Source organism: Drosophila albomicans, chromosome 3 (genome assembly GCF_009650485.2).
Source record: "Drosophila albomicans strain 15112-1751.03 chromosome 3, ASM965048v2, whole genome shotgun sequence".
Taxonomy (NCBI): Eukaryota; Metazoa; Arthropoda; class Insecta; order Diptera; family Drosophilidae; genus Drosophila; species Drosophila albomicans.
The window spans coordinates 23484390-23495300 of record NC_047629.2 but is presented as its reverse complement, the minus strand read 5'-3'; the positions used below and the strand labels follow the sequence as shown (position 1 = coordinate 23495300).

At 38.0% G+C, this 10911-nt stretch overlaps 3 protein-coding genes across 3 annotated transcripts; 2 read left to right on the top strand and 1 right to left on the bottom strand.

Annotated features, from left to right (window-relative positions):
- The first annotated feature begins 4 nt into the window (after positions 1–4).
- On the top strand, positions 5–3227 carry LOC117567631 (breast cancer type 2 susceptibility protein homolog). Its single transcript, XM_034247730.2, has 3 exons — positions 5–954; positions 1013–1069; positions 1126–3227. Exons 1-3 carry the CDS (start codon positions 195–197, stop codon positions 3213–3215), a joined length of 2907 nt encoding a protein of 968 aa, XP_034103621.1. The 5' UTR covers positions 5–194; the 3' UTR covers positions 3216–3227.
- A 1561-nt stretch (positions 3228–4788) lies between these two features.
- LOC117567635 (small integral membrane protein 14) lies at positions 4789–6128 on the top strand. The gene is made up of 3 exons (XM_034247735.2): positions 4789–4978; positions 5664–5709; positions 5776–6128. The coding sequence occupies exons 1-3, from the start codon at positions 4907–4909 to the stop codon at positions 5988–5990; spliced, it is 333 nt and encodes a 110-aa protein (XP_034103626.1). The 5' UTR covers positions 4789–4906; the 3' UTR covers positions 5991–6128.
- A 150-nt stretch (positions 6129–6278) lies between these two features.
- Positions 6279–8407, bottom strand: LOC117567632 (zinc finger CCHC domain-containing protein 8 homolog). Its single transcript, XM_034247731.2, has 4 exons — positions 8182–8407; positions 7463–8119; positions 7284–7403; positions 6279–7224 (listed from the first exon to the last, which is right to left on the bottom strand). The coding sequence occupies exons 1-4, from the start codon at positions 8347–8349 to the stop codon at positions 6577–6579; spliced, it is 1593 nt and encodes a 530-aa protein (XP_034103622.1). The 5' UTR covers positions 8350–8407; the 3' UTR covers positions 6279–6576.
- Positions 8408–10911: the final 2504 nt, after the last annotated feature.

Sequence of the window (10911 nt, the reverse complement as noted above, 5' to 3'; positions counted from 1 at the left end):
GCAAGGCGCATTGTTATCGTTAGCTGTCGATGGTAAACAAAGCGGCAATAGTTGGTCGAGAGATGGCATAATTATATTAGGCGCAATTAAATAACCAAATCAAGTCCCACTCCAGCAAGTGTTCGTAAGTCCATTCGCACCAGACACTGGCAGCGTAAAGATAAACGACAACAAGCACTCCATGTGAGGCTCACATGGAAAGGCTATTTGAAGCAGATCGCTTGGATTGCCAGCGTGCGCTGCAAGAACCGCAGCGAGCGCGTGTTATTCCAGCCTCGGAAAACTTTATGTCGCTGCAATGGCTACTGGAGAGTCAACAACTGCCGATGGAGAACAATGCAACAGTTGCAGAGCAACCTTGGAATTCTGCTATTGCAGATACATTACAGGATTTTTGTTTAGAATCGGAGAAGGAAGCTGGGCAAAGCTCTAAGCAAGTAGACCAGATATCAAAGTGTTCCCCTACTAATATTGTGGATCAGATTCTACGGGATTTCTGCTCCTCGCCTAGTTATTTAGATGATGCTTCACCCAAATATAATACGCATCCCGATTTCCGTTTCTACAACAAACAAATTCGCACTTACAGTCGACCAATTCAAAAACAAGTAAATGTAATCCTAGACGATGACGAAGAACGCCTGAGTTGCTCTTCGGGATTGTCAATGCAAGAAGATTTCATCACACAGATGCCAACGACAAAACATTGTGATTTCGATGCCAATAGCTCGCAGTTGATATGTGAAAACCTCTTGAATTTAAGTGCATTTTTCACACAAAACCAAGTACAAAGTTGTAGTAGCATTGATCTGCCTAAGGATGAAGGACAAGCGACAGCAATGGTCATGGAAGAGCCTCAAGATGCTGAGGATATACTTAAAGACAATGGCTATTGCATTGGCAACACGGAGGAGTGCAGATTGCTGGATGACAACGATGATGTTAGAGTGGAAGGTAAGAAAACAGATTTGTATATTTAAAAAATTCTGTAATTTCCTATCTCGAATTGCAGCAACTGTAGAATGTAGTCTATTTGATGGCAGCGCACGGTTAGAAACGACTCGCAAAGGTGAGAAATGTCTAATTTAACTTACAATTTCAGTACAATATTTACTTTAATTGCAGTTACCAATTTGTTGCCAAATGTTAATGTTAATGAAGTCAATCAAGAAGATGCGAAAGAAACCTGTAATAACGAATTCCTTGATGACATTCCGTTTAGCGAATGGCAACCAATCGAATTGCCAAATACATCAGGCAAGTTGCCCAAACCTGCTGCCAAACATATGGATTTTAACGTCTGTGATCAGTTAGAGGAGATTCCTATCAGCGAATGGCAACCTATGTTTATACCAGAGTCTGCCTCCCAAAAGTCAAAAGAAACTTCAGAGCAGCAACAAAATTCTAGTCAAGAATTTAAAGTCACTCCTGGCGTGATTGAATTCCGCACTGCATCCAATAAAACTGTTGAATTGACGGAGGAAATGCGCAAAAAAGCTGCGATGCTAATGGCTGATTTAAAATGTCCAGAAGAAACAGAACATCCTAGCAATCAAGCGGAGACGTTGTCAGCATTTAAAACCGCATCTAACAAAACTCTTAAAATGACTGCAGAGATGGAGAAAAGGGCAGCAATGTTAATGGCAGACTTGAGTGCGTTGCAAGACGAACCTAAGGTTGAGAATCATAGCAATCAGCTGGAGACAATGTCAGGATTTCGCACGGCGTCTAACAAAACGCTAAAGTTAACTGAAGAGATGCAAAAAAAAGCAGCAATGTTGATGGCAGATATAAATTGTAATGATTCACAAATCCCAACCGCATCAAATACTAACAACAAAAGAAGATTGGGAAAAATGGATAAGAAAATTGAGAACATTAAAAAGGAGACCCTCGATGAGATACCCTTAAGTCAATGGAAACCTATGGAATTGAATGTAGTACAGAAATTTGAAATTTCACAGCAAGCTAATGATGTCAGCAGTCAGCTAGACATGATTCCGTTGAGTGAATGGCAACATGTAGACCTTGCCGATTCTGTTGAATATCGCACAGCCTCCAACAAGTTAATCGAAGTGTCAGACGAGCATCAACAAAAGGCCTCCATATTAATGGCTACTGTGGCGACGGAGCTAAGTGAAATCTGTGATAGAAATGCGCCTGCTGTGCAAGTGCATCTTGAACAAGTGCAGTTTCGAACGGCATCCAATAAGGCACTGGAGTTAACAGAAGAGATGCGGCAGAGAGCGGCAATGCTTATGGCTGATTTGGAAGCAATTCAAGAGACAAACAATCTATCAGATGAAATGCATTCGATGGAATTCGAGTCGAACCATATCTTAGAAGGTGTTGAACATTGTTCTGCTTCAAAGAATACAATCAAAATGTCGACCAAGATTGACGAAGCAACAAAGATTCTTTCGGCTGACATTGAAGTGGTGAATTCCGCAATGCCAATCGGAAGTGGTAATAGAAAAAGTAACAGGAGAAAATGTATACCAATTATTAAAGATGACATGGAAGAGAATACTACTACTTTAAAGGAAGAAAGCAATAGAAAACAGGAAAATGTTTCCCGCATAAGTAAAGATAGCAACAACATAAATACTTTAACGCCGAGTGAACATGATAATAGAAGAAATGGAGATACTGTAAATAGATTAAGTACAAGGGATCCTTTTGAAGATGGTCATAGAAACACAGACTCTAGGCAAGATTTTCTATGCTTAGCAACGCCGCATCCAAATAAGCTGGCTGCCAACGGCAACTTGGCGTTTGAGACGCCGAAATGTACGCCGGAGTCGCAAGTATCCCTGACACATCTTACAGAGCTCTCACCCTTAGACACGGCCACAAAAAGTTCTATAATAACCCGTCGCAATCTCTTGTCACTAAACAAGCGGCGAAAACTAAAAAAGGATGTTGAAAATATGGATGCAACACAAACGCCAGCAAGACAACGCTTCAATCCCATGAAAACAGCGACTAGCACTCCAATGCCAAGTCGCCAGGAGCACAGTCAACAGACCTTAGAAGATGTACCGTGCTCTATTCAAAAGGAGCGCAGATTTTCCCAGGACTCGCCACGTGTGCAAAGGGAGCGTGTGGGCAAGCGACGAAGTGAGGAAGCTCTATCGCCCATTTATGCTCCTACGAATAAGTCGCGACGTCTTGGTTTAAGTCGCATTCGCAATAAATCCTCAAATAATATTTGAAATTTAAAAAAATACGTTACAAAGATATGTACATCAATATTTCAGTGTTGGCAATCGATAATTTATCTGTGTGCATATTGAGTGTGTTGGTCGTTTGCCAACACTACCATATGTGAGTTCCAGTCTCTCATTTCAATTCACTTCCAACCATTGGTAAGAAAATGAGTGTAATCTAAAATAATAAACAAATAGCTTTAAATATCAACAACAAAAATGTAAATAAACACAAATTGGTTATGTATATACAATAGAAAACAATTCAAGTGAAAGTTCAAACAATTACACGCGAAACTATGCAAACAAACAATTCTAATGCACTTTGTTTACCTCCGTTGAATAATTTCCACTGGAATATATGATGAATGAGACCCAAATACGAGAAAGCAAAACAATCAAGAGATACGAACGAAAGCCATTTTTGTTGTTTTTTTTTAAATGACAACTTGGCAATTGATGTGGAACTATTAAATATGGCAAATAATCATACACATATGCCAAAAATTGTATACAGATGCACTCAATTGCTTTCACCTATTTATTCAATTGCAAATACATACATGCATATGTGCTATTATATGTGTGTGTGTGTGTGTAAGTCGTTAAACTGCGCTGTAAAAGTATTGTACTGTAAATGTTTGTGTAAATGTCAAACGAATATAAAATATTAGGCAAATAAACAAAGTGTAGAAAAAAAGTGTGTAGAATCTTTATCAATTACATGTGGTAATTACTAAACTTGTAATCTTTTGTAGGCGGACCGCCAAGGTCGGTCTTATATTATTGTATCAGAAGCTCCGTGTTCTAACTCAACGCACACAAACATACATTCCGCAGAAAACACACCCACACATACATATGTACAAATATATTACGCTATAAGCGGTGATACGAAATTTGCGGCCGCTATCCAGTGATGTCAATTTAGCCTTTTTCCGAATATTTCGTGTCTTCTTTAAGAAAGAAAATAATTTGAACTCTTTTGTTCAATTATTTCAGAAATCAAATAGTATGGAGTAAATATATTTTTATTTTGCTTAAATATTCAAATTTTTGTTCGATTCTTATATATTTTTGTATACAAAACTAAAGCTTTTTTGTCCGAATTGGTTTAAAATGAAGCTAATTTTTAGATTTTCAAATGCGCAATCAGTTTTAGCAACACTGTATACAGCAAGTTTATTAGCTAACGACAGTCTCTGGTTCGTTTCCTCTCTTACTCTCTCTCTCTCTCTCTCTGAATCCTAAGCGTTGACTTTATCTGATACAACAATATTTAAAGGCACAACAAGTATAGCAATTATAGTTGGAGCACATACAATTGCTCTCATAAATACATATACAAATATATGTTTGAGAGTTTAATACATATGTATGTACATACAATATATACGATTGGGCGCTTCTAATCAACACACACGATTGTGTTTTGTTTCGCTGGCAAAACACAAATCAACATCGCACACAGGAAAGTTACATTCGTTTCAGTTGAAAACATTTCTGCAGCTCTCTTTTTGCTCCAGTTGTGTTTTATTCTCTTGTGAAAGCTAAAGCCACGTCAGTCAGTGGACATCAACACAAATAAATGCCCAACAATTGACAGATAACATCATAAATAATATAGCATTTTCTTTGCAGTCTGTGGTGCCGCAGTTCAAAGGAATCCTCCAGAGAAACTCTTCAAAACAAAAACAATGGCTGATGAATTCGATGGCTGCGAGTGCATCTGGTCGCATGAGCTGGCCATGCAGCGTCTGCTCAATTTCGTAAGTCAATCTTAAAAATTTGTGAAGCACAAAATCCTACAAACGCAACATTAACATTATTTAACTCGATCATAAGTTCAGATGCCCAAGAACTCACTTATGTTGTGTTAGGAATTGTTGGTTCATTTTTTCGGGGATTCCCCAATGCTTAAAGACCAAAATGTGAACTTTCGATATATTGAACTACTAAAAAATATGGAAAATTTGCAAATGCTGAATTTTTTCTTCACATTAATATACTAAAAAAGTGTTTTTGTATTCATAAATAAGTTGAAAGTGTTTCCATTAAATATTACGTGTTTCTAGTTTACACAAACAATATTAAAATGAAGAAGGTTTGACTCCAATAAAAAATTAATTTTATTAAAGTAAAAAATAATTTAAGTTTCCTCTAGACTTCAAATGTGTTCCATACTTTTCTCTAATGTAAATATTCGTAAAATATCTATTCGTAATAATTCCTAATTCTCCCAAGTATAACATTATTTTTTTCGAATGAATACAAACTTTTTGATTAACTACTATATTAGTAATAAAATTTTTTAGTTTTTTGTAAGGATTTAATATGGTTCAGTTTCCAAAAACTTTCGAGTAATCACTATATTAATAAGGTTAACCTAATCAAATATTCACTGTACTTTAGTTACGTGGATCCAATCGCTAATCTAAACTACGTTTTTTGCAGATACGCCAGAACCAGAATGCTTGCACAGACACGGAGTGCATCGATGGTAATCTCAAGCTGCATGTCAATCAACTTACAACTAAACGTAACTAATCTCTTACGTACTTTGCAGTTAGCGGACGTGTAGCTCAGACGACGGCACAGGGAGCCGGTGAGACGGGTGGAAACTTTACGATTGCGGTGATCTTCATGCTCATCGCAATGTTTATGTACGTGGTGAATCCAAGCACTTGGCGCCAGTATACGAACAATAAGCCAGTGCGTCGGGATAATAACAATCAGGATGGATCCCCGCCACCGCCGCAGCCACCGCCGGCAATCAATTAAAATTCCCTAGATCCGATCCATGGCTGTCCTAGTGCTAGAGCTTCGTTACGTTCATAAGCAATTTTGCATTTTGGTTACAAATATAAAAAAAAAAAACAAAACAAAAAAAGGAAAGCAAAATCCGTTTAGGGATATATATGCGATATGCCAGATCCTTGCACCACATTATAAAAAAAGAAGATAACTGTTTCGAGCAATAGCAAACTTATAATAAACAATACGCAAATGGAAAACTGAAAACCAAAAAACATTCTCCACAAAATATCCTAAATGTAAAGTGATATGTGTTGTTTAGTTCAATTGACGATGCAAATCTCTGTCTCATTTACTCAAATATCAAATTTTGTACAAACTTACTACATACAATACATTTATATATACTATATATATTTGTCTGCAGATGTGTATACTATACTTGTAATCGTATATTAGCATATTACATATATACACATTATACAGCATGGTTTTCATGTGCAATATCATATTGAATTGAATTGGTGAATAAACTTTGGCTTAATCCAAAATCTTAATTAAAAATGCTCTTATTTACATATTAAAATTGCCATAGTTGTCTGTCGAGCGCGGCTCAATCGTCGGCGTTTTGCAGTTTCTCCATCTTGTGACGCACATCCTTGAGGAGCCCCTTCATCTGCTCATATTTGCCCGTTGAATCGGGCAAATTCTCAAAATTTATGACATCGCTAATTCCCGCCTTGAATTTATCTCCCTCGGGCAGCTTATCAAACTCGGAGAACTTCAGAATGGGCGTGCCCTGAATGGAGGCTCTAAATACAGCGGGTTTAACAAGTGCAGCAGGAGATTCTTCTTCCACTTGGGAAGTGCTGGGACTGCTTGTGTTCAATGAGGTATTGGACTCCAGCTGCTGCAGCAGTTCTTCCTGTTGCGCCTTCAGATCCTCGAGCGTGGGCGATGATCTGCGTTGCGGGGCGGAATCTTCTGGCTCTGCGGGTGGCGGTGGCGGCGCTGGTAAACTGGGCTCAGCAGGCAGCGGAGGCTGCATTGCATCGTGCACCTCGTCATCTTCCAGTTCCATGTCCTGTGCTACCAAATTTGTACTGTCCTCCAGGCTTGTTTGTTGTGTATCGTGTGGCGTGGGCAAATCGATGAGCTTCTTGCGTTTGTAGCCTTTGATAATGTTTTCACCCAGTGACTTGATAAAGTTGCTCTTCAGCTGATGCTCTTGGAAGTGGGGCACATTGTGATGTTGAAAATCCTGCAGCAATTTAAAAGTTTAGTGAATAAATTAATGGTTATGCTTTGTGGCATATTTACATCGTAAAATTTGGAGCCGGGTTCCGCATTATAGCCAGGAAAATCAATTATTTTATTCACATCATACTTGAAGCTGTCCGCTTCGCCCTCTTCCTCCTCAGGTCCCTGGACTTCTGTGCCCTGTAAGAATGTAAAGTCAGAACGAGAATGCACTAACCCATCACAATATTGACACTCACATCGGCATTGAAGAGCGTTATACCCGAGCTCTGGACCTTGGCCTCCTCCAGCCAAGCGGGCGGATAGCCCAGCACACGCATGCGATAGAACATAAATGGCAACTCGCCGCGACTGTAGCCCATCGCATGACGCGTCTTGGTGCTGATCCTGCCCGGCCGAATGTGCGCAAATCGCTGCTCTGTGTCCACATGATAACGCTCCGTTCGTGTGTTCTTCTTACGCGCTCGCTGTATCCTCGACTGATTGCGGGGACGTGTGCACTCACGCAACGAATGATCTGTCCCGCCGCAATTGAAGCATGCCGATTGCACTTTAGGGCGAAAGCATTTGTTCACTGCCTCCGCTTTGAGGCGTTTCCTGTTCGCCGTATCCTCGTCAAGAACATCGGTGTGTGTTCGTTTGTACGACGGCACCTGTGCGGCATTCAGTTTGCTCGACGGTGCTGTATCGATCATGAACAGATCGTTATCGGGCAGCGGCGTAGGCGTCCTGATAAAGGCGCCAATCCTCGTTATCGCTTCATTTGTTTTGAATTCAAATTCGTTCGCGGCAAACGTTTTTTTCAGTCCTTGCAGGACGCGATCATGCAGTCTCTCATAGTCAATTTTATTCTTAAACGTTACCTCAAAGATTGGCGGCTCTGATTCCTCCAAGTGCTGTTAATACAATTAAATACATAGATAACAAGTGGAACTAGTTTTTTATTCGCGTGCTGTACCTCGTTTGTGGTTGTTGTATTGCTTTGTGGAGGGTTCGAGGGTGATTGTGAATTGGCGGTTAGGTTTATGATCTCAACATCAGTATCATTCACTTCGCCATCTTCGACGTCAGCATCGCTCTCTATTGTTATTACCGAATCATTAATTTCTATCACACTCGCGTCCATGTTTGTTTTTCTCTTAATAAATAAACAGAAATTGTAGTAGAGGTGGAAAAAAATATCGATAACATTTTCGATGCATCAATATATCTGCTTTTAAAATGTTGTAGAATATAGCTTTTGTCAGCAAACATATATATGACTGGGCACACTTTAATAGCGGCTGCACAAAAATGCCGCGTCGTTTTAAATACATAGCTAAGTGTTGTATTATTTTAAAATCCATTCCTTTAAAAAAACTAACGATGAAGTCCTTTAAAAACACATATCTGAACATATTAAAAATGTGTTAATGTAATTTCTGACAACTTTTTAATATTTGAAAAAGTAATTTAATTTGTAAATAGAACAGGGCTGAAATGACATGGGCACAGTTTGATGTGTACTGGAGTATTATAAATTATAAAAAATATATAAATATAAATTATATGACTACAACAATTTTTATTCTTTTTAGGGAGTCATTTACGTAAACTGTAACAACGTATTTTTAATTAGTTACGTTATCACTTACTTCAGACGTCAAACCTCGAAAATAAAGTGTGACAGGGGAACAGCGACACAAACTATTTTATTTAATAGTATTCGCATGCGAATTTGATGTGATTCATTGGGTTATGTAAAGAATTTTACAAGTTTCATTTCCGCGATCAGAAATTAAGTCAATCCATTGGACATGCGAGTCAAGTGTTCTTTTGGATTTCATAGATAAGCTCTGGCTGAAGACGACGCGACGTCATGCCTGATTTAAATCCAGAGAATTGGTGCGCCGTCTGAATGCCAACTGAACAATCGTGTGCTTGGCAACGATCCATGCATAATGTTGCGCAGAATCACAACATCCAGTGAGCGACACGACGTTGCGACGTATCATAATCATTATTAATTCAACTTACAACTGGGGGAATTCTCAACAGCAACAACAATCAATAACAAGCAAGAAATGGAAAAACTTGTTTAAAGAAGGCGAAGATTAAATACTCTTGTAAGGTAAGAAAGGTTGTACAAAATGTAATGATCGAAAAACCAATATAACGAGTATAATATTCCAATATTTATAGTATACTAATATTTAAAGATTGAAACTCTAAAATATTCCAAAAATATTTACTTAGTACACTTGTTTTTAAAATTTCAAAAGCAGTTTTATTACAGAATTCTTAAGTCAATTTGTTACATTTAGTAAAATAAAATATAAAATAATGAATTTATAAAATACGGGTAACTAAATAATAATATATGTAAATGCAAGTCAATAAAATAAACCTTTTTAAAATATTTCTTTAAAAAATGAAGATCAATCTGATAGCACTCCACACTTTTCACAAAAAGTTAGAGTATTAGAATGTTTGTTTGTGGAGTTTCGAGCGCTAAAGTAAAATAAATAAAAACTCAACTGAAATGAATTTGAATAAAAGCGCGCGCGAAAATCAGGCGACAGTTGTTGCATGCCAATGAATGGTGTTGATGATGATGATGTTGCAGCCACAATTCGCCATAAATAGCCCGGCATCAGTCATTGGATACAACACAAGAGACATGGATCTGACCAGGTGTTGTCTACTTTTGCTCCTGGCCGTCGTAGCCAGTGTGCTGGCCACGCCCACTCACCACAAAGCCAAAGGCGCCGTCTTCTACGTGGAGAAGCCAGCGTTGCTCGAGAAGCCCACCCAGTTGCTGAGCTCCTTATCATCGAAGTTTAGCAAGCCGAAGCCTGTCTTCATCAAGCCCGTCGTTGTAAAGCCCATTGTGGTGGTCAAGCCAGTTGTTGTCAGCGGTGGGGGCGGAGGAGGAGGCGGTGGAGGTGGTTGGGGAGGCGGTGGAGGAGGCGGCGGTGGCGGTGGCTGGGGAGGAGGTCACGGACACGGACATGGACACGGCCATCATGGCAAATTCAAAGTCTTCAGCAAGTTTTAGCGAATGTAGCAATAAAAAACGATGTGTGTATATAATATATAAATTAAGAAACTTATCAATAAAGCGGAACAATCGAAACTGAATAACAATTTTTTTTTAATTATTTCGAGCAAAAAGTTTAAAGCAGCAAAGAAACTTAAAACTGGATATTGAAATTGGACAATATTGAAGTCCAATTTGTTTATTTCATTTTAAAGAATACTATTGTTTAAATATAACAGAATTTTGGAGTAGTAATTAAGTAATTAAAATTTAATATAGAGACATAAAATTTTCAATAGTATTTTTATATATCACAGAAAACTACGAGTTTTCATTTAGTTCAATACATATTAAACTTAACTGATAAAATGTCCTCCATAATTTCCAATCTCATCCTAACAATAGTTATTACAATTAATAAAATTGTACTTTTGTTCTCTATATATTATATTTTTATGAACTTATTCAGTAGGAATAAAAATAAACTAATTTTTTACATTGTAACAAAGTACGCTGATTATGTTTCAAATATTTATTGAGTCATGATTTTAGAAAATGATTAAGAAATTTAATAAATCCATTTTTGTGCTATGACGATAAACAATGTATAATGTATAATGTATATGGGTAATTCCATGACGGAATTTGTCCAGTGCGAGACTCTTTACA